Source organism: Xenopus laevis, chromosome 1L (genome assembly GCF_017654675.1).
Source record: "Xenopus laevis strain J_2021 chromosome 1L, Xenopus_laevis_v10.1, whole genome shotgun sequence".
Taxonomy (NCBI): Eukaryota; Metazoa; Chordata; class Amphibia; order Anura; family Pipidae; genus Xenopus; species Xenopus laevis.
Genome location: NC_054371.1, coordinates 106,929,311 through 106,953,811, shown reverse-complemented (window position 1 = coordinate 106,953,811; position 24,501 = coordinate 106,929,311). Strand labels below are relative to the sequence as shown.

Sequence of the window (24,501 nt, the reverse complement as noted above, 5' to 3'; positions counted from 1 at the left end):
CGCCAAGATGGCGCCCGAAAATAGGATTCTGTTCCCTGAGAGTTTCCTGGGTTCCCTTGCTGTTTTCCATACTTATATCTGCCTGATTCCTTGTTGTGACCCTTTGCCTGGACCTGGACTTCGCTGATTCTCTGCCTGCTATTGACCCCCTGCCTGGACTTTGGACTTTGATTATATTCTGCCTACCTTGTGACCTGTAGCCTGAACCCGATTACCCTTTCTGCTTAATCCCTGGATACCACGATCCTGATCCCTCCTGAGGGGCTTCCTCCTAGATCCGGACTACTCCCCAGAGGGGGCTCCCGGCTCCCTGACATTTACATTTCTACAAACCTCTATGAACAGGGTCTCCAACCAAAAGCTTTTTCCAATTCTAAGCAACTTTCCAATACATATAAAAAAAATTTTTAAAGTTTGTAATGCTTAATTTATATGAAATAGATAATAAATTAAAATAAGGATTGGCCTGGATGTTTTTATTTTGTGCTCTGCTGTTTCTGACTCTTAAAACAATGAAGCTAATTTTAGTCCTTCAACAGTCTGTTAATCAGCAGGCTTGTGCAATATTGTCAGAAGTACATCAACAACCAATAGTAATAGTAATCAGAATATCAACAACCAATAGTAATTATATTACATATAACTTTAAAATCACTGAAAAACATTAAACAACATTTTTATTTTATTTCTTAACACAATATAATACTAATCAGCTTTCCAGCAAACCCATTAAACATTTTCACTGCTTTAACAGCTCTTTTTTACATATGCTGTTCTCAGTAGCAATTACACTTAAAGAAACATTTAAACCATAAAAAATGTACATTTATTGGATATTGCTAAGAATGAGATTTTCAGGCACCATTCAGATATGACCAAGCATACCTCCTTTGGATGCAGGCCACTTCAGGACTTGGTTATGAACAGTGGGAGGAAGCTACAGACAATGATTATAAATACCTGATCTCTCTAAAACAGGGATCCCCAACCTTTAGAACCTGTGAGCAACATTCAGAAGTAAAAGGAGTTGAGGAGCAACACTAGTATGAAAAATGTTCCTGGGGTGCCAAATAAGGGCTGTGATTGGCCATTTAGTAGCCCCTGTGTAAATTGTCAACCTACATTGAGGTTCTGTTTGGCACTACACCTGGTTTTTATACAACCAAAACTTGCCTCCATGCCAGAAATTCAAAAATAAGCACCTGCTTTGAGGCCACTGGTAGCAACATCCAAGGGGTTGGAGAGCAACATGTTGCTCACAAGCTACTGGTTGGGGATCACTGCTCTAAAAGATAGGCTCATACAGTACAAATCCCTTCACCAAACCTACATAACCCTCCTCCAGGGGCCAATTTCATCCATATTAAATGGTCCTGTCCCCCCATACAACAATTCTGGTCTAAAGTAATAGAGACCCTACTGAATGAACTGGGCACTCCACGAATAGTGGACCCAGCATTCTGTTTGCTAGGGGTAATAGATGAGGCACTATCCACCAACACGGCCAGAGTACAGTTACGTTCATGTAATCATGCACTGGATGGGGGCATAACCCTCCCTCCTAACCTTCTGGAGACAGTTGGTGGATGGAGCACTTCCACTTAATAAAATTAACTTGTGAAATGAGGGGGGATTGGTTTGATCTGGACTCTATGGACATGTAACCTATATTTGAAAAATTGATGTTACCTGCTTTATCCCACTAAATACAGCCACATGTACATCAAAAATTGCAATTTTTAGCGACAGTATTCTCCTGCCTGCACAAGCAGGTGCTTGACCTGTGATCAATCCTATGCCATACTATCAGACACTGTATTGTATTTTGCCTGTTTTGTACTTGTTCTTTTTAAAATCAATTACATTAACCAGCATCTTCAAATGGAGGATTTCATTTTCATTTAAATTCACATTGCCACTCTCCTAGGCTAAGAAAAACATAAAGAATGTGACAGCATAACATTGAGTTAATAATGGGGATCAAACAGAGGGCTTCTCCATTTTCTCCATCTGTACATACTGGTTCTGCAACTATGGCTGCTACATACAGTAGGTACTTGTCATTAGGCGTGGTGCAGGTGTGTGTTTCCCAAAACATCCACCATGTTTGCAAGGCTTAGCTGTACATTTAGCACTCCTCTTTGATCTTTTGCTGCGGCCTCTTTGCCACCTGCATTATGAATACTGCCTGTTAGATGTTCATAATTTTCTGTTTCAAAACTCTACTTATCATACATACTAATGTGTAAGTTCTTCCTTATTTTGGAATCCATGTAAAAGGGTTGATTCTAATAGTTAGTGAAACATAAATCAAAATCAACTTACTGCATATTTCTTTTTTTTACAAAAGAGCCAGGTCTTCTTTTCAACTGATGAATTAAATATCCGGTTATTTGCTCTGACCTCCCAGGTGCATCCTTGATAAAAAAAAATACAAAACAATTATTATACAGAAGATATTGTACCAGCCACACTTTGCTAAATCATTCACTACAACTATAACTAAAACTATCATTTGCCTTTAGTTGACAGCGAGTATTTTCCTGTATATGAAGATAAAACATTGCAGGATTTCCCACACCCTGCTTTAATATCCACTTATACCCCATTGAGGCAAAAGCACTTGGAGTTTATACATCACCCAATGCAAAGAAGTACTCCCAGTTCTCCAGATTTCTAATCATGAAAAAACACTCAATTGTGAAACAAGTTAAGGGTTAAGTCACAACATTATAGGCAAAGAAAGCATCCTGTCTAAAAATGACAATAGGGTAGTATGTATAACAAGTTCAGAACATAATTATGCAGTCCTTTGTAGTTCCTCGGAGAACCTAATTATGCAGTTCCTTGGAGTTCCATGAACTATACAAAAGCACTTGGCCTTCAGCCTCATGCCTTTAAATAGTCATTGAACTCCTCTATGACTTATAATATCCATATATTTTATGGGGGTAATTAATTAATTAATCTAATTAATCTAATTCTATTCATTGACTAATAAAAGATCTCCCAAATAATAGATAGCCAAACTATACATATGTCCTAAGATAAAGATATTAACAAAAATACAAATACTAACAAACATACAAATATACAACCCTGAGATGCCATTAAGACACTGATGAAGACATATTTAACAACAGTTAATGCTGGCATACTAACTACTAAAAACAATGTTATGGGTTACATATTTAGCCACTTTAACCGGGCTTCCCGAGGCATCTAATTTAATTAGCATATACCCCTATCCCTTCTCATTCTGCCTATATTTAAAACCTCTTCCTATTTCCTATTCATTGTGCATCAAATACACAGCTGAGAGCTGTAGTTAATTTACATCTAGAGCGATACAGGTTGCTCATCCTTTTTTAATCTTAAGGATGATAAACCTGTATGAATATAGTATTAACTAAATTTTCCTTTTCAGATATTGGAAAGTATATAATGGTATACTGAAAATTTATCTTTTTTTTAACGTTTGCTTTACAGCAGTTATTTTAGCTGCCGAATCGGCTCCAGTCTGAGTTGACAGCTTATCTGCACATGTATGAGGCGCTCTACCGGGTCTACCGAAACGATATCTGTCCGAAAATTGTTTAGATGTTGATCACACTGGTTTAAAAATTGTCAGGGCGATGAACGCAGTGGCTTTTTGATCAGCCTGATATCACCCACCTCAAGTTATGGCCTACTTAAAGGAGAAGGAAAGCTACTGAGGTAGTTTATTGCCAATAGATTAACCACAATATTACAAGCGATAACACTATATTTATTCTGTAGAATGATTTACCATACTTGAGTAAACAGCTCTAGAAGCTCTCTGTTTGTTTAGGATAGCGGCTGCCATATTAGCTTGGTGTGACATCACTTCCTGCATGAGTTTCTCCCTGCTCCCTCATAAATCTCGGCTTAGATAACAGAAGGAAAGGGAGGAGGGAGAATGGAGGGGCAAAGGGAGAGAGGAGCAAGCTGAGCATGCTAAAGCCCATGCCCCGGAGGTTTAAGCTGAAAGAAGGAAGTCTGATACAGAAGCTCATGTGTATACAATAGAAGGAAAGAAATGCAGTGTTTCTTTTGACAGAAGACTCAGAGCAGTATCACTTTGAATGTTTACTGGTCTATTTATACAGACTTTTCTGATAAAGCTTACTTAGTTTTAACCTTTCCTTCTTTGCACAGGGTTGTCTAATGAGAAAATACAATCATAAAAAGGTGAAAAGTTGTAGGGTCCATTTATTTAATTTTAAACCTTGCCCTATTTTTGTATATGACCCAACATAATTTTTTCTTAGCCAATATATACAAAAAATTAGTTTAGGAGAACTAAACAAGAATGAATAAGGCCACATTGAATGCCAGCATATCTACTGACATCTTTGTTCTCCTTTAAACTGACAAAAATATATTGCCTGCTACCTGATTTTGCTTCAAATTGAGAATCTTCCTCATCTTGATTTTGTTTCTGATTCATTCTTCAAGCGTTGCATTTATTTGAATGATCTAAAGAGAAAGATGTATAGTTAGAAAGTAAACAAGTTCCTTCAGCTTAATTATGTCACAACCTAAAATATACCAGAAAACCATGATAAAAGTAGTTAGTTGTCTCTTAAAACTGTATAAATGTCAACCTCCCAGAGATGATTTTCAGGATATTTTTGACCATGACTCTGGAACAACCTGACCACACACCATAAAACCACAGCTTCACTCCCACCATGTATATGATTCCAGGTGCCTCCAAAAATGTCTGGGTGGTATAACAGCTCTGCTCTTTGCTGCTGTCATCTTTTCCTAACCATTCCTTGCATGAGTCTGTGCTTAGCACATACACAGTACAGAACTTTTCCATGGAGTTTTGTACTGTGCATGCAGCAAGCCTGAACTTGCACATGATATGCATTGCGATGAGTAAAGTTGGTGGTGACCTATCCTGCAGCAAACATCCTCAGGTTTTAAAACCCTATAACTGACCCATTCACGTGAATGACAAAATATCTCTGAACATGGGTTCATAGTAGCCGGAGTTATATACTATAAATGGTAATGATCATTTACCTTATTACACCAAATAACCTGTCATAGGTATACGTAGCGTTGGACTGGGATGCTAGAGGCCAGCCAGTAAACCATAGGGCCTCTAAACATATTATTTTGTTCACCTTTTTATTCTTTAAAGAAACAGTAACACAAAAAATGAAGCGTTTTACAGTAATGCAAATATCATGTAATGCTGCCCTGCGCTAGTAAAACTGATCTATTTGCTTCAGAAACACTACTAGAGTTCATATAAACAATCTGCTGTGGACAAAAAAAATGGAAAATCCATAAATAAGAGATTTGGGAAAAAAAGGGGACAAATATATCTAACTAAAGTATTATAGATCTCTCTGTATAATGTGACTAAAATAAGGTATGATACAGCAAACAGCAGACACAAAATTGAGTGAATTGACGTTATTCTCGTGCCAATAGATGCTCCTAGTAACTTGTCACAAGCAGCAATGCACCCTTTAAGCATGCTCTGATGAATTGGACCTGGTGGTTTCAAGTCACGTTCATTGACTTCCCAAGGAAACTGGACATTATTATCATTATGGATACAATGCACATTGGCAAGTTGTAAGTGAACCTAATTATAAAACCATGCAAAGACTTCCCTAACAAAAGTTCACTCTCCTGTCCTTATTTATTAACGTGTATGTTATTTTATTTTTACATTTTTAAAAAAAATCTATAACAAATACTAAAAAAAAAGTCACCTTTTCAGAAACATGAGATTGTGATACTTTAAGATTCCCTTCACCAATATCACTGTTAGGCCAGCGCCAGATAAAATACTTTATAGCAGAGGTTAAACAGAGTGCTTTTCAGTGTTTCCCTAGCTAAAAGTGTCACTGTCGCATTAAAAAAAAAAACACAGAGGAGATAACTCACCTAATTCTATTCTATGGGACTGTATTCGCAGAACTGCACTAAAATGCAGATTAAATTGTATATATACCTGTAAGTCCCTCACTTTCCATGAAAGGCAGAGGGACTTCCAGTTTCATAATCCATAAATTCTACTTGAATGTTTCCGGCAGCCTAAGAACATACTACTGTATAATGGTTTCCTCTCAATCTGAGGAATCATGTATGTCTGCCTGATTCCCACAAATAAATATATAACACTAAAATAAATATATATATATATATATATATATATATATATATATATATATATATATATATATATATATATATATATATATATATATATAATACACAAAAGCCATGAATATCCTGTAAATTATATCCTTATAAACGGTGAGTTCTGATGTCATCAGTTATAAACGGTGAGTTCTGATGTCATTTCTGTCACATGACTCATTGAAATATGTGTATTATAATAAATAAAATACCCCCAGTTGTAAAATATGAGGATATTAGAAGTTACCTTGGAGTTTCATGACCTGTATAAAAACACTCGGCCTTCGGCCTCGTGTTTTTATATGGTCATGAAACTCCTCTGTAACTTATAATATCCTTATATTTTACAAGATGGGGTACTTTATTCACTATATAAAGCACACTGTCTCCAATCCCAGCCCAGGTGGAAGGCAGTAAAAAGTGTCATGAAATTTCTGGTGTTGCTGGTCTTTTTTTGCACACACACACATATATACATGTATGTGTATATATATATATATATATATATATATATATATATATATATTATATATATATATATATATATTCACATCTTATTCCACAGCAGACTTCCTCTAACCAGTGTCCACATGCAGACGTGCATGTACAGTACATATGCTACAACACTGAATTCATACATGCAAGTCAGCTAAAGCCACGTTGATATGTGAAGTGAAGGAGGCATAAGGTTATTGGTTAGGTGCCACAACTGAGTCACGTTACTCTCTAAAAATTGCATATGTCAAGTAATCAAGTATGCTTTATTTTTCTCTGCACAAATTGCATTATTAAGCAAGCAAAATAAATAAAAAGCTGAGGGTTAACATTAGCAGACTGCCTTGCAAGCTGCAGCCATCTGCTAAAGAATACTGCATATAAATGACAGCAACTACCATTACTCTAGTAAAATGAAAAATAAAAAAATGTACTTACAAACAGGATAGCAGGATATATAAACATAATATAAGAAAAGGTTGATAGAGATGATGATGATGCTACATACTGTATATGCTGCAATTGTAGGGTGTTTGCATATGATGTCAAAAGATATGAATCACGTTACATATAAAATGTTTTATGAAAAAAAAATGTTTTTAAAAAGCTTGAAGTCATTCTGCTATATTTTCTTTAGAATTACAGGATACATAATCCACAAATATAAATATGCCATAATGGCAGAGGTCCTAAAAAGTTAACTGCTATAAAAAAAACACAGCAACGTATGTCCAATAGATGTGATTTTTGTAGCCATTGTTTTACATACCTATGTATTAGAGATTGTTTCCAGTGCATTAAAACCCTTCTGTGTATTCTTTTTTTAAAGCATAACATAATGCTTACCTGATGTCTGTGAAAATGTGTTTTCTGAATGATCATTAAACGGCCAAACACAAGAACATGTTGAATATAAAGGGCTTATGTATTGTGTTTCTCAGGATAATCACTAAGCTCCGCCTTCAGCATCTCTACAAATAGGTAACCCTTGGTGATGTTCTCATTGCACCTGCTCTTCTACACTGTAAGAAGATTGAAATATATTTCCCTTTACAATAGCAATGCGGACTTCTCAGTTTACTTAACCAATGAATATCACCACAGAACAAAAAGTCTATTATGTGTATTTCTATAGTTAGCGATTATATTTCCATGTACTAAGGAATAACAAACTGGAAAAACCTGATATTTGACAGTCTGTGATTTTTTTTTTTTAAACATTACAAAAATTACTAGAGATACATTACAGTTAACAGTGGAAAAAGGGCTGTATCTGTGGGAAGGTCCCAAGGGCTCAAGCCTAGGGTGGCAGAATTTTCAAAAACATATTTTAATGCTACTTGTCAGTCTGTGCACCCCTAGCTCCCCGGCAGTCTCTGTAGTATGAATATTTTCAGGTTGAAGTAGGAGGGCTAGAATATCATGTCTTGAAATATAGTCCAGAACAACCCAAAAGCATTCAGACCTTTCAGTGAACTTTAGAAAATGTTCACAACTTAAATACAAAAGTAGGCACACTGAAAAAAAATCAGTGCTTTGCAGCTGTCTGTCTAATGCAAACAGTATATCCTCAGCAAATTTGCATTAATAATTTACGAACTGTTACAAACTGTAAAAATAGCAAACTGCAAAATAAAACACAAAACAGTAATAATGAAACACAGTGTGGGTAAAAATATTTGAAAATCTCTAGTAAACTGACTCAGTGGCAAATAGTCTTGATTTAAAGCTCCTTCAAAATGCGAGTAATATGTAAGGTAACTAAAATTATTAAGACTTAGCAAGAGAATAAGTAAATTTTCTGACCATATAAAACATTTATTGTGCCACCACTGTAAATAAAAAGCACCAAATGCAAATAAACACAAGTTCAGATACCATAAATTTAAAAATCCAGAGATATTCTCCAGTTTGGATAAAACCCTACCCCCACCCCACATAGACCACCCTCCCTCCTCCCCCCAGCCTAGCTGCTACCCTGGGCAAATGCCCCAAACTTTTTACTTACACCTCGGTGCAGATTCAGGGATCGGAGTTCACGGCAGCCATCTTCCTTGTCTTCAGTAATCTGAGAATGAGACCAGCGGAGCGGCGCATGTGCAGTTGAAGCAATTTACCGGTTTGCAACATCTGCGCATGCGCTAAAATGGATGGAAATTCCCAAAGCCCGGGAAGAAGACACAAAGACCCGGAAGATGGCTGCCGTGAACTAGCAGCTTGGCTGGGGGTTAGGAGGGAAGGGGGATCTATGTGGGGTAGGGTTTTTTTAACAAGGGGTTTGTTTCTCTTTTAAAAAGTATCAGAGATTAACTAGCCCTTGCAGGCAGTAAGCAAAGAATAAATGTTGGTGCAGGGCACACTGGTAGCTCACGTATAGATCAGACCAAAGGTTTGTAGATAAAAAATGGAAACTTTATTTATACAATCATCCCTTGCCTGACGCGTTTCATGTTAATCATAGGCTTGAGTGCAGGCAGTAAGCTCATGCATTGTTCACACCTATGACACCTCTATTGTGCATAACCCCTAAAGCCCTGTACTGTTCACATCTCAGTGTATTGGTAAAACAGGACAACCTCTGCATATCTGGGGTGCCCTAAAATAAATTTGCTGTGGGACCCATTAACATCTAGTTTTGCCACTGGTTCCTTGTATGTGCCATACTCTGCCTGCCCTATGCTGCATGTGTGTGTCAAACTCTGTCTGTGTGTTTCATGTTTAATTTGAAAAGCACTTTTATTATACAGCTTTTTATGTGTAGTGACGGGTCCCCAGGATCCAATGTTCCCTTTCCCCTGCTTTTAAAAATGGGCAAAAGTAATAGATTCAAATGTAAATGTAATATAATGCTTTAATATTGTGGTAACAGTACAGCAGCATGCAAATTCCGTAGTTGAATATGACACCCTTGCAAAATTAGCAAAATACAAGATTTCTAGGTTGGAACCTCGAATGCAGTACTCCAGTGGAGAAACACAAGTACCAAATTCACATACACTGAATATCTTTCTTAAAGTGACTGAGGGAAAAAGTGCAACTGTGCTTGCCAAATTTGGCCATTGCCCATCTAGAAAACCCGGTTCCCAATTGTTACACCACTCATACTATCCTTGAGAAGCTTGATACGCATTCATTGTTTACCATTGTAGATAATGAGGATCCATGAATATAATACTTAGTTGCTCATAACAAACTATACATGCCTACAGAGGAAAAAATATGGAAATATAGAAATAGATCTGCCAGAAGTTCTTACCTCGGCCATACTGGGGAAAAAAAGTCTAATAAGGGTAATTTGCAACCTATCCATATATTGTCTCTAAAAAAGTCTATACAATAAACATAAGCAGTCTAGTACCTATAAGGGCAATGACACATGGGGCAATTAGTCGCTGTGTTTTTTAAGAAAATCTGATTGCGGCGACTAATACTAGTGATGGTGATTTGTACATTTCCATTGTATATATTTCACTGCTAGTCACGGCTACTTCCTCAAAAAAAGTCCAGTGGCGATTTGGAGCAACAGCGGTTCTGAAAAAGTGCAGTGTATTTTAAACGTGACTTGTTTTTCATTGGATGGGAGGGAAACTTTTGATAAACTGGCGATCAGTTGTGGTGATCGGGGGCTTTAAAACTCGTGGTGACTAATCACCCTTGTGTTATCAGCCTAAGGCACATACTTCTAGCCAATGATCTCTTCTGTAGACTTGAAAACTGAGGTCTTAGCAAGAATAAGACACTGGGGCTCATTTTTAAACACTGGGCAAATTTGATCCTGGGCAGTAAACCATAGCAACCAGATTATTGCTTTCAGTGTTCAACCTGCAGCTGACTGAAAACAGCTAATCACTAATTGGTTGATATGGGTTACTGCCCAGGTGCAAATTTGCCCAGTGTTTATAAATGATTAGATTAGCCCCAATAATTAAATAGATACAGTATAAGATAAAGTACTTCATAGCCAAACACGCAGACAAACCTTTAAAATAAAAACAGAAAACAGATGTGGACATAATCTCAGTACAGTAACTGTCTCTGAATGGACACATTGCATAACAATGAATGCACCCACTATTGTAAAGTCAAGTCTAACATCTCAAAATGTAATAGCACCGATCAACAGTGCAGTGTGAATTAACATATTGCAGAAAACAGCAAGAAAACAAAGATGTTTTTTGCCTTTAAATTAACTTTTAGTATGATGTATACAGTGATATTCTGAGACAATTTGCAACATTTGTGGTCTTTGAGTTATTTAGCTTTTCCTTCTGTAGTTCTCCAATTTGGAATTTCATTAATCTGGTTGCTAGGGTCCAAATTAACCTAGTGACCTTGCACTGATTTGAAAAAGAGACTGGATACGAATAGGAGAGAATCTCAATAGAAATGGGAGTAATAAAAAATAGCAATAACTCATACATGTGCATCTTTAAAGAGCATTTATTTTCGATGGGGCCAGTGACCCCCATTTAAAAGCTAGAAAGAATCAGAAGAAAAAGGCAAATAATTTAAAAACTATAAAAAAAAAAATAAGAGAAGACCATTTGAAAAGTTGTTTAGAATGGGCCATTTTATAACATACTAAAAGTTAACTGAAAGGTGAACCACCCCTTTAAGAGAATGGAACATATCCAGTATGGTTCAGAGCATTGGCCCAAACAGCAGAGGTAACAAAATAAATGCTTTTTCAGAAAGTTTTAAACAGGCATACAAGAAGTAGACTTAAGAAGAATTTAAGATATCATATTCATACATTCATATATTTCCCAGATGACTGAAGAAACTCTAACCATGGAAACATACACACGCATCCAAGCTCCATATATGAGGAAGGATGAGAAATCTTACCCTCCGTCCAGCTAGACTGTTCCACTCTGGTCACGTGGACTGTAACAAACAAGGCATTTGGAGGCGCATTCAGAAGTCACTGGTTCAATAGTAGGGTAGATATACATAGTTATGTAGGTGAAAATCCACGTTTATTGATTGTAGTTTAAAAGCATATAGTAATTCAAAAACGATGAATGAGACAGGTGAGTGCATAGCTGTCAGGGAGCCGGGAGCTCCCTCCAGGGAGGTTGTCTGGATCAAGGAGGAAGCCCTCTTGAGGGAACAAGGTCGCGGTATCCAAAGGGTTAAACGGAGAATAGTCAGGATCAGGCAAGAGTTCACAGGCAGGCAGAATACAATCAAAGTCCAAAGTCCAGGCAAAGGGTCAGGATACAAGGCAGGAACAATATTAGGCAATAAGGCACACAGGAAACCCAGGATATGCTTCAGGAAAGTAATCCTATTCTTGGGCGCCATTCTGGCGTCTAGTTGGAGTTTTTATATTCAAATTTGGCGCCATTCTGACGTCATTGACGCTCTTGCGCCGACGTCGGCGCGCTGACGTCATCGCCCGGCGCCGCTACCCACGTGGCGGCCATGGGCGCCGCCATTTTGGGAGCGACGCCGGCGAAGATGGACGCGCCGCCCGGAGCTCCTGGGCCTGCTCCGGGCGGCGATCGTTACAGTACCCCCCCCCCCTCACGGGGGGCCTCTGGACCACCAGGACTTGGCTTCTGGGGAAACTTGGAATGGAACTCCCTCACCAGACGAGGAGCGTGAACATCACGGTGTCCTTCCCAGGAGCATTCTTCAGGGCCAAAGCCCTTCCACTGAATGAGGTACTGAAGGGACCCTCTGGAGATTCTGGAGTCTAGGATTTTCTCCACCTCGTACTCGAGTTGACCCTCCACTGAGATGGCAGGAGGAGGAGACTGACCGCCAGAGAACCGGTTGGTGATGGCGGGTTTCACCAGAGACACGTGGAACACGTTGGGGATTCTCATCTCTGGTGGAAGCTGGAGTCTGACAGCCACAGGGTTGATTATCTCCAAGATGGGAAATGGTCCCACGAATTTTGGACCCAACTTGGGAGATGGTATCTTCAACCGGATATTCCTGGAAGAGAGCCAGACATTATCACCCACCTTGTAGAGAGGAGAGGATCTTCGACGACGATCCGCGAAAGTCTTATGAACAAGAGCACTCTTCTCTAGGTTCAACTTGGTCGCAGCCCAAATAGCAGACATATGGGCTGCGGAGTCGTCAGCAGCCGGGACGTCAGATAGCACAAAGTCTTGGGGAAAAGCTTGAGGATGCTGACCATACACCGACATGAACGGAGACCTTGCGGATATCAGGCCACCAGACTAGGCGCCTCAAGAGTTCAAGGGTCTTAGCCGAACCAGGATGTCCAGCTTGCCTGGAGCAGTGGGTTTGTTGCAGGATGGCCAGGCGAAGTTCTGGAGGGACGAAGGCCATGCCAATCGGAGTATCTTGAGGAGCCGAGGACTGCCCAGCCAGAATCTGGTCGGCAAATTGGGGATACAGAGAGGCAATGATCTTGACTGGTGGAATGATTGGTTCCTGTCTCTCAGGGTCACGGTCCACCGGAGTGAAGCTACGAGACAAGGCGTCGGCCTTCAGATTTTTGGAACCTGGGCGATAAGTCAAAACAAAGTTAAATCGGGAAAAGAAAAGGGCCCACCTGGCTTGTCTGGGATTTAGCCTCTTGAGGGACTGTATGAACTCCAGATTCTTGTGATCAGTGAAAATCTGGACAGGAATTTCAGAACCCTCCAGGAGGTGACGCCATTCTTCAAGGGCAAGCTTGACTGCCAAGAGTTCTCGATTCCCGACGTCATAGTTCTGCTCTGCGGATGAGAACTTCTTGGAGAAAAACGCACAGGGGTGCAATTTTCCATCAGAGGAATGTCTCTGAGACAGGATAGCTCCGGCTCCGACTTCAGAAGCATCAACTTCGATGCAGAAGGGTAGTGCAGGATTGGGATGTCGAAGAACAGGAGCGGACGTGAAGGCCTCTTTCAAGGACTGAAAGGCTTCTATAGCAGATGGAGGCCACAGGCTGGGTTTACCCCCTTTTCGGATGAGGGCCAGGATAGGTGCAATGCGGGAAGAGAACCCCCGGATGAACTGTCGATAATAATTAGCAAATCCGATGAATCTCTGGATTGCTTTGGTACTCAGTGGGAGAGGCCACTCCTGGATGGCCGACACTTTCACGGGGTCCATCTCAAATCCCTCTGGAGAGATAATGTATCCTAGGAAGGGGATCTTGGATACCTCGAAAACACACTTCTCCAACTTGGCGAAGAGAGAGTTCTTCCTCAGACGAGAGAGTACCTCCTTCACCTGGGAGCGATGACTTTCAAGGTCCTTGGAAAAGATCAGGATGTCGTCCAAGTATACGACTACGAACCTTCCTAGGAGATCTCGGAACACATCATTCACAAACTCCTGGAAGACGGCAGGGGCATTGCATAGGCCGAAGGGCATAACGAGATATTCATAGTGCCCATCCCGAGTGTTGAATGCCGTCTTCCATTCGTCACCCTCCCGGATGCGAATGAGGTTGTAGGCCCCCCGGAGATCCAACTTGGAGAAAATCTTGGCCCCTTTCAGCTGGTCAAAGAGCTCGGCAATCAGGGGCAGAGGGTATCTGTTTTTCACGGTGATCTTATTCACACCCCGATAGTCTATACAAGGCCGAAGGCCTCCGTCCTTCTTCTCCACGAAGAAGAACCCAGCCCCTGCAGGAGAGGTAGAAGGGCGGATAAACCCCCGCTGGAGATTTTCTTGGATGTACTCCTTCATAGCGGTAGTCTCTGCAGGAGAGAGAGGGTAGGTGCGCCCTCTGGGGGGCATAGCTCCAGGCAGGAGTTCAACCGGACAGTCGTAGGAGCGATGTGGGGGAAGGAACTCTGCAGACTTTTTACAAAACACATCGGAAAATCCCTTGTAAGTGGAGGGCAAAGTCTTTAATTCCGCAGAGGAGACATTCACCTTCTCGAGGGGTTTTGGCGGAAGGCAATGTTGCAGGCAAAATAAACTCCAACGAGAGATCTGCCCAGTGGACCAGTCTATGGTGGGGTTATGCAGACGTAACCATGGAAGACCCAATATCACTGGAGTAGAAGGACAGGGGATGATGAAGAATGAAAGTTTTTCTTGATGCAGCGCCCCAACTTGTACAGATAGTTCCGCCGTGAACTTTGTGACGAATTCAAACTCCAGGGGTTTGTCATCTATGGCAGTAATTCGCAGGGGAGAAGACAATGGAAGCAGAGGAATCTTCATGCGTTCGGCAAAAAGGCATCCATGAAATTGCCATCCGCTCCGGAGTCGAGGAAGGCCCTTTCGAAGATAGACTTACTTGCCAGGTGAATCTGCAAAGGAAGGAGAAGCCTGCGTGAATTTTCTTGATACTTCTCCAGAGAACCTCGAGTGATGCCCCCTACATAAGAAACCTGAGACATACCTCGGGGTACAAAACTCTTGGCTTTGGCAGGACAGGCGTTGGCAAAATGGGAATGCCCACCACAGTATAAACAGAGACCTGCCATACGTCTTCGGAGTCTTTCCTGCTCGGAGAGGCGAGTCTTTCCTACTTGCATGGGTTCCTCCAAGGGAGACGTCGACACATGGGTCACAGGAACAGCGGGTGTTTGCAGAATCGGCCTTTGAAAGCGAGGGGCCAACATGGGAGAAAATCGACTACTGCGCTCTCTCTCCACCTGGTGCTCTCTGAGACGAGTGTCCACCTTAATGGATAGAGCGATCAACCCTTCCAGGGTGTCAGGAGTCTCTCTGGAGACGAGATCATCTTTGATGCGGATGGATAGGCCTTGGTAGTATACAGCCTTGTAAGCGTCATCACACCAGGAAGTCTCCGCCATCAAAGTTCGGAAGTCTATAGCATACTCATTGACACTGCGGCTTCCTTGCCGGAGCTGCAAGAGACGGGCAGGGGCGTTCGTAACCCGACCTGGAGCATCAAAGACTATACGAAAAGCTTGGAGAAAGTCTTTAACATCGAAAGTCAGCGGGGAATTCTTCTCCCAAAGAGACGTTGCCCACTCCAGTGGCTTGCCTTCCAATCGAGACATCACATACCCCACCTTGGAACGCTCGCTTGGAAACTGTGTGGGTTGGAACTCAAATTGAATTTGGCATTGCGTGGCAAATCCCCTGCAGGCTTGTGGGTCCCCACTGAAACGAGGGGGAGGAGGAATGCGAGGCTCACCTGTCGGGTAGCTTGTGTTCGTGGGGGCTGCCGCCATGGGGGGATCCCCAGTAGGTGGAGCAGTGGAGGACGCAGAAGGCACTTGAGCCAGCAGGACATCGAGTGCTTGCCCAATGCGAACCTGCTGGTTTTCGTAGTCCTCCATGCGGGATGCCAGTCCGCGGAGCGCTCGTCCGACATGAGGTGTGGCTTCCTCAGAAGGATCCATGGCCCAAGAATAATGTCAGGGAGCCGGGAGCTCCCCCCAGGGAGGTTGTCTGGATCAAGGAGGAAGCCCTCTTGAGGGAACAAGGTCGCGGTATCCAAAGGGTTAAACGGAGAATAGTCAGGATCAGGCAAGAGTTCACAGGCAGGCAGAATACAATCAAAGTCCAAAGTCCAGGCAAAGGGTCAGGATACAAGGCAGGAACAATATTAGGCAATAAGGCACACAGGAAACCCAGGATATGCTTCAGGAAAGTAATCCTATTCTTGGGCGCCATTCTGGCGTCTAGTTGAAGTTTTTATATTCAAATTTGGCGCCATTCTGACGTCATTGACGCTCTTGCGCCGACGTCGGCGCGCTGACGTCATCGCCCGGCGCCGCTACCCACGTGGCGGCCATGGGCGCCGCCATTTTGGGAGCGACGCCGGCGAAGATGGACGCGCCGCCCGGAGCTCCTGGGCCTGCTCCGGGCGGCGATCGTTACAATAGCTCTACGGGTTTCGTGACTATACTGGTCACTTCATCAGAATATATCTACCCTACTATTGAACCAGTGACTTCTGAATGCACCTCCAAATGCCTTGTTTGAAACTCTAACCATATCTGATATGTATTTATGGAGTATGGAGCCATAGAATAAGCAACTGCTTAACTGTTCTAAACCCTATTTTTATTTTTTTTTTATTCCTGTTTTGATCTGTAACTGGGATAATGAGTGCTAACAAGATTGAAGGTCTGCCGTATGCAGATTTGGAACAAGAGATCCAAAATGCGTACCTCTATGGTGGTTGTGAGCAAATTGCCACTAATTGCCACTAATTGCCACTAGAGCAACAAATTGCAACACTGCGGAGCGGTCAATTGACAATCTTGAAAGGAGTCTCTTGCTCATTGAGCAGGACCAAGCGGGGTCATATAGTTTGGGGGGAACAGAACAGCAGTAGTATATCGAGGCAGCTAGCTGGGTGACAGTTAGAAAATCTAAGGTGAGCAAAAGGAAAATGGAGGCTGATCCGGAGTTTATACATCGCAACAAATTTGCCAGATTGTGTGATGATGATGGGAGTATGAACTCTGGATTGGCAATTCTAGATGGGGCTGATCTCTCTAACAGCCGGGAGACCAGTTTCTCTAGTAGTGGTGGGGAGGAGAGCAGAGTCAGGCCTAAGCAGATTGTGGTTGTAGGGGACCCAATTATTAGGAAAGTGGATAGGGTAAACTGTCATCCAGATCGCTACAACTGAACAGTTTGCCGTCTCCCTGGTGCCAGGGTTCGGCATGTGGTTGATCGAGTAGACAAATTATTGGGTGGGGCTGGGCATGACCCAACTCTCTTAGTGCATATCGGTACTAATGACAAAATAAACGGTAGATGGAAGACCTTAAAGAGTGATTTCAGGGATCTAGGCTCTAAGATCAAGTAAAGGTCTTCCAATGCCATCTTTTCTGAAATTTTGCCCGCGCCACGTGCAAGTTTAGGAAGACAGCGCGAGTTTAGGGAGCTAAATGCGTGGCTCAAGTCTTGGTGTATGAAGGAAGGGTTTGGGTTCCTAGAGCACTGGGCTGATTTTTCCTTGGGGTACAACCTATACAGTCATGACGGTTTGCACCTCAATAAAATCACTCTTTAAGGTCTTCCATCTACCATTTTTTTTTGTCATTAGTACCGATATGCACTAAGACAGTTGGGTCATGCCCAGCCACACCCAATAATCTGTCTACTCGATCAACCACATGCCGAACCCTGGCACCAGGGAGATGGCAGACTGTTCAGTTGTAGCGATCCGGATGACAGATTACCCTATCCACTTTCCTAATAATTGGTCCCCTACAACCACAATCTGCTTAGGCCTGACTCTGCTCTCCTCCCCACCACTACTAGAGAAACTAGTCTCCCGGCTGTTAGAGAGCAGAAAACAAAATAATACTAACTAAACATATAATTCTCCACTAAGTAATGCAAATTTCAAAAGTAAAAGTAGTAACCTCCGCTGTATGCTAGCAAATGCACGGAGTTTGTCAGGTAAAATGGGAGACCTAGAATTAATTGCATGATCGAAAAATTATGATATAATTGGTATCACTGAGACCTGGCGGGATGAAACATGTGACTGGACCAGAGCCGGACTGGGAGCAAAAAGCAGCCCAGGCAAAAAAAAGCAAAGCAGCCCATATGTAAACAAGCTCACACAGAGACACACACATAGAGACACAAAAAAACACACACACACACATACACAAATACAGACACACACAGAGACCCAAAGAAACAGACACACACATAGACACACACATAGAGACACACAAAAACAGACACACACAAATACACAGACACACAGAGACACACACACACACAAATAAAGACACACACACAGAGACACAAATACACAGACACACACAGAGACACAAATACACAGACACACACACAGAGACACACACAGACAGACTTATTCTCCAAGAATCTCCATACCTCCCCCAACACGCATACACACTCTTATAATTTTCTCTTTTCCCTCTGGTTTATTTGTAGGTTAATGTTTGAGCAACATTGGTGGTTCAGTGGGAGCGCGGCCTTACAGTGATCTGTAAACGCTTCCTTCTCCTGGGTCAGACACGTGCTTTGTGCTGCTTGTGTGCGCCTCTCTCACAGGATTCCAGAGATAAATGTGCGCACCACAAGCCTGAGCCAGTAAAAGCAAGCGATCACTGAGCGATCACTGATCCACCGATGCACGGGTCCCGGTTCCGTTGCCTGCAGGTTACGCAGACAAGTGCAGCGAGCGCCGCATCTGATCGGGCAGCCCACTTAAACACAGGGCAGAGCGGCCCCTCTGGCATTTGCCCGTACAAACAGATTACCAGTCCGGGCCTGGACTGGACTGTGAATTTAAATGGTTACACCCTTTTTAGGAGGGACAGTGGGATTAAAACGGATGGAGGAGTGTGTTTGTATGTAAAGCCTGAATTAAAGCCATGCACTAAAGAAATAATCATAGCTGGCACTAGTGAGGATGTAGAATCCCTCTGGGTAGAGATTTTGACTGGGCAATCGGTTACAAAGAAAATCATCATTGGCGTATGCTATAAACCACCTCGTATAAGAGTCGAGTATGAAGCCCAGCTACTCTTGCAGATACAAGCAGCTTCACAGCTGGGTCAAGTTGTTGCTATGGGTGACTTCAATTATCCAGACATTGACTGGGGTAATGGGGATGCCAAGACAGAAAAAGTAGGTTTGTAAATATGCTGAATGACAACTTTTTATTTCAGCTCGTTCAAGAACCTACTACGAATAACTCACTTTTGGACCTTGTAATAACTAATAATACTGAACTCATCTCTAACATTTGTGTGGGTGAGCATTTAGGGAATAGTGATCATAACATGGTCTCCTTTGAGATTCTGTTGCAGAAGCAATTCTATAAGGGAGTAACTAAAACACTAAATTTCAGACCTGCAAACTTTGACAGTATAAAGGCATCTCTGAAACATATTAAGTGGGAAATGCTTTTCAAAGGGTTCACAGAACAAAAATGGGAAATCTTTAAAATGCTGCTTAATAAATATACATGTCAGTATATTCCCCTTGTCAACAAGGAACGTCGTTGCAAAGCAAAACATTTTTGGTTCAATAGAAGTGTTGGTGTTGAGGTGGGTAAGAAAAGGCGTGCTTTTAAGGCTTTCAAGTTAGCTGGGACAGCTGAATTATTTATAAGGTTCAAGGAGGCCAATAAATCATGCAAAGAAGCTATAAGGCAAGCTAAAATTGATATGGAAAAGGATATTGCAGCAAGCAGCAAAAAGAATCCAAAATTATTTTTTAAATATATTAATAGCAAAAAAATGAAGCAGGAAGGAGTGGGATCTTTAGTATCAGAGGGGGTCAGCTGGTTGACGATAAATAAAAGCGCAGATTCTGAACTCATATTTTAAGTCTGTCTACACAAATGAGGAACCCGTTAATGAAGGTTTCCTTCTTAATAGTCTCAATTCTAGCAATACAACTAATGATGCATGGTTCACACATGAGGAAATTCAAAAGAGACTAGAACATGTTAAGATTAACAAAGGTCCGGGCCAGATGATATTCATCCCAGGGTACTTAGCAAGCTTAGCTCTGTGATTGCCAAACCTCTTTACTTAATTTTTCAGGATTCATAGAGATCTGGCATAGTGCCGAGAGACTGGCGAATTGCTAATGTGGTGCCTCTATGAGTGTGTGCCAGCATGGTTTTATGCGTAATAGATCTTGCCAGACTAATTTCTTTTTACGAGAAGGTAAGTAGGGACCTCGATTCTGGGATGGCAGTGGTTGTGATTTACTTAGACTTTGCTAAAGCATTTGATACAGTGCCACACTGTATCAAAAGGAATGTTGGCCTGTAACATAATATTTGTACCTGGATAGATAACTGGCTAAAAGACTACAAAGAGTGGTGTTAAATGGAGCATATTCTAATTGGACCAGTATTGTTAGTGGAGTACCACAGGGCTCTGTACTAGGTCCCTTGCTTTTCAACTTGTTTATTAATGACCTGGATGTGGGCATTGAAAGTACTGTTTCTAATTTTGCAGATTATACTAAATTGTGCAGAACTATAGATTCCATGCAGGATGCTGCCACTTTGCAGAGTGATTTGTCTAAGTTGGGAAACTGGGCAGCAAACTGGAAAATCAGGTTCAATGTTGATAAATGCAAGGTTATGCACTTTGGCAAAAATAATATACAAGTTATACACTAAATGGCAGTGTGTTGGGAGTTTCCTTAAATGAGAAGGATCTTGGGGTTTTTGTAGATAACACGTTGTCTAATTCTGGGCAGTGTCTTTCTGTGGCTACTATAGCAAAGAAAGTTCTGTCTTGCATAAAAAAAGAGCATTAACTCTAGGGATGAAAACATAATTATGCCTCTTTATAGGTCCCTGGTAAGGCCTCATCTGGAGTATGCAGTGCAGTTTTGGACTCCAGTCCTTAAGAGGGATATAAATGAGCTGGAGAGAGTGCAGAGACGTGCAACTTAACTGGTTAGAGGGATGGAAGACTTAAATTATGAGGGTAGACTGTCTAGGTTGGGGTTGTTTTCTCTGGAAAAAAGGCGCTTGCGAGGGGACATGATTACACTTTACAAGTACATTAGAGGACATTATAGACAAATAGCAGGGGACCTTTTTACCCATAAAGTGGATCACCGTACCAGAGGCCAACCCTTTAGACTAGAAGAAAATACATTTTATTTGAAGCAACGTAGGGGGTTCTTCACAGTCAGGACAGTGAGGTTGTGGAATGCACTGCCGGGTGACGTTGTGATGGCTGTTTCTGTTAATGCCTTTAAGATTGGCTTGGATGATTTTTTGGACAGACATAACATCAAAGGCTATTGTGATACTAAACTCTATAGTTAGTATAGGTATGGGTATATATAATGTATATGAAAGTATGGAGGGGTGTGTATGGATGCTGGGTTTTCATTTGGAGGGGTTGAACTTGATGGACTTTTTCAAACAGATTTAACTATGTAAATATATATGTCACAGTAGATTATTAGTTGTGACTGAATCAAGTCCCAAGACACTGCATTCCTGCAAGTACAATGCCAAAAGCATTGGACAAAGGAAAACACTGTACCCATTTGACTGGAATTAAGCAAGCGCATAGTTTAACCATAGAGACATGGAAATAAATAGTAAACTACACTTATCTGGCTTACACTTAAAGGGGTTGTTCACCTTCAATGTCCAAATCTTATGAAACCACTAAAAATGCTCTCGTGTTAGAAAACCCATTTGCCATGAAAAAAAACGAAAAAGGTCATTGTAAAAGCTAGTTTATATACCATTTAAATCGGTCCTCCTGTTTTTCTGATCAGTTTTCTGAAGGATGGGAGTGGCCTGTTTTAAACTTGCACTTCCTATATGATTACATCATCACTCTCAGGCTTTGCCCTTACTTGGTTCTTATTGGATATTGATACTGCCCTCCCATTGTAATTCATTTGTTGCTTGTGCACTTGTAAGCAGTCACATAAATTCAAAAGCCATTGGTTAATTTCGCATTGGTTGCTATCTTGTGTGCATTACTCAAAAAAAAAGTCTCAATAAGACCCAGCATATACCAAATCTAACATATTTTTACTATGCAAATAAGCATTTACATTAATGGACATGTAAACTCTATAAACCCTTACCATGTCATTAAATTGGGCACATATTCCCCACACAAAATGTATCATTGTCTATGTATTTTTCCCCTTGTGCACTGTAGTGTTTTCCTGAATGCAAGATCCGCTTCAACCAGGTGGCCATTTTCTATCAGATGCATTATCATTTATATTTGTATATCCAGCCACGCCTGATGACCTTGCTCAGAAGTTTTGTTTGTAATGTAACTTTATTAACTATGTGTAATCCTACTCACTCCTACATGTATAATCCCACTCATACATGTAATCCCAGTCACTCATACATGTAATCCCACTCATACAAATGCATAATCCCATTTATACATGTAATCCCACTCATGCATATGCATAATCCCATTCATACATGTATTATTATAGGCAAAACAGCAAGTGGATCAGATGCATGTGGATGTGCATGCTTATTGGGGTTTTTCAGCCTAATTTACTTACAAGAAACTTTTCTCCTTGCCCGCAGGCTATACATAGCAGGTTGGAGGTTATAGCAGAATAACTTGACGATCTTTAGATAATTAAATCATTGAGATGTACAAGCAAATGACGCTGCTAACATTTGCCCATATACCATAATCTCTGGAAGGTAATTTGATATATTTGGGGTGATTTAATTTACACTCCCCAAAAACGTCCCTTAGGGCTCTTACTTATGGGCATTTTATGTGATTTGCAACTGCAAAAGTGCATTTTGGGCATTTATATACATTTTTAAAAGCAATTAATGGCTCTTCCTCAAGCGCATTACACCTGCTCTCCAGTGCGTTCAGCCAGTGGAGCACAGATAGAAACACACAACTCTTTTACATGGCCCCCGTACTGACACAGGCCCATGTAAGCGCCAAACACAGAATGTTGCATTCCACCTGCTTTCAGAGCTTACATGCGTCTGTGTCAGTATGGGAAAGAAAATGCAGCATGTGGCATCTTGATGAAACACTCAAACCTGCACATCAAATGCATAAAATAATACCCCTGTGTATGAGCCCTAGGAGTAAATGTTCTCTAATTAGAGAATCTAATAAGTCATAGTTTGGTATATATTATTTGGGATGCACCGAATCCAGGATTCGGACTTTTTTAGCAGGATTCGGATGAATCCTTCTGCCCGGCCCAATCAAATCCTAATTTACATATGCAAATTAGAGGCGGGAGGGAAATTGCATGACTTTTTGTCACAAAACAAGGAAGTAAAAAATGGTTTCCCCTTCCCACCCCTAATTTGCATATCCAAATTAGGATTCGGATTCAGTTCAGTATTTGGCCAAATCTTTCACAAAGGATTCGGGGGTGCTGCCGAATCCGAAATGGTGGATTCAGTGCATCCCTATATATAATAGTATAGCCCAAACACACAGATATTTGTTGCCTGTGGTAAATCTATCCTGCCAAAAATGCTTCCATATGCCTAAAATACATTATGCAGCAATCCAAATGAATCCCAGTAACATTGCCTTCTATTCCTGATATTAAGCTGGATCACCGCTATGATGTTTTGGCAAGGAGAAAGCATTTTCATGAGATTTCTTGCCCATAGTAAACGAACTACAGGTATGGGATGCATAATTCAGAAACCCATTATTCAAAAAGATCTGAATCACAGAAAGACTGTCTCTCTCAGACTCCATTCTATCCACATTTTTAAAAATTATTTCCTTTGCAGTAATAAAACAGTAGCTTGTACTTGGGTTTATTTAATGTTTACTTCATTTTCTATTCAACTTAAGGTATAAGGATCCAAATTCTGGAAAGATCTGCTATCTGGAAAACCCCAGGTCCTGAGCACTCTCAATAAAAGGTCCCATACCTGTACCACAACAAATCTCCATGTGTGCCAGTACTCTGGGAATTCTGCTTTTGGTCGATATGTAATATGTAATAGTACCCTACTTTCCTAATCCCTGTAGCTGGTATTGTGTGTCATTTGTATATAAATGAGATTAAATAGCAATTTTATTAAAATGAAAAAAAAAATCACAGGCTATGGTGACTGATTTCTTACAGAAAACGGGTCTGTTTAAGTACTAGCAGCATTGTGTGCATATAAGTGGTACTCTCTGGTACAAGCAAAGGTAGTTCCCCTTGAACAATCATTGATTATCTGTCTATTAAATCTGACAAACACGCAAAATTCACTACAGGTATGGGACCTGTTAACCAGAATGCTCGGGACCTGGGGTTTTCCGAATAATGGATCTTTCCATAATTTGGGTCTTCATGCCTTGGGTTGGGTTCAAGTACAACAATAGCTACTGTTTTATTATTACAGAGAAAAAGAAAATCATTTTTAAAAATTTGGATTATTTGTATAAAATGAAGTCTATGGGAGCT

At 41.1% G+C, this 24,501-nt stretch overlaps 1 protein-coding gene across 5 annotated transcripts in view; it reads right to left on the bottom strand.

Moving 5' to 3' along the window:
• The window catches only part of atp8b3.L (ATPase, aminophospholipid transporter, class I, type 8B, member 3 L homeolog), an 81,608-nt gene that overhangs the window by 54,481 nt on the left and 2,626 nt on the right, over nucleotides 1–24,501 (bottom strand). For 3 of the 5 annotated variants that reach the window (XM_018254500.2, XM_018254520.2, XM_041561546.1), the window contains exons 2-3: nucleotides 4,417–4,500; nucleotides 2,326–2,417 (exon numbers count right to left, since the gene is read on the bottom strand). In XM_018254500.2, coding sequence (XP_018109989.1) covers nucleotides 2,326–2,417; nucleotides 4,417–4,471 — 147 coding nt within the window. In that variant the 5' untranslated portion in view covers nucleotides 4,472–4,500. Of the gene's footprint in view, nucleotides 1–2,325; nucleotides 2,418–4,416; nucleotides 4,501–7,530; nucleotides 7,707–24,501 lie in introns of all 5 variants that reach the window. The other 2 variants (XM_041561557.1, XM_018254507.2) reach the window with 1 other exon arrangement.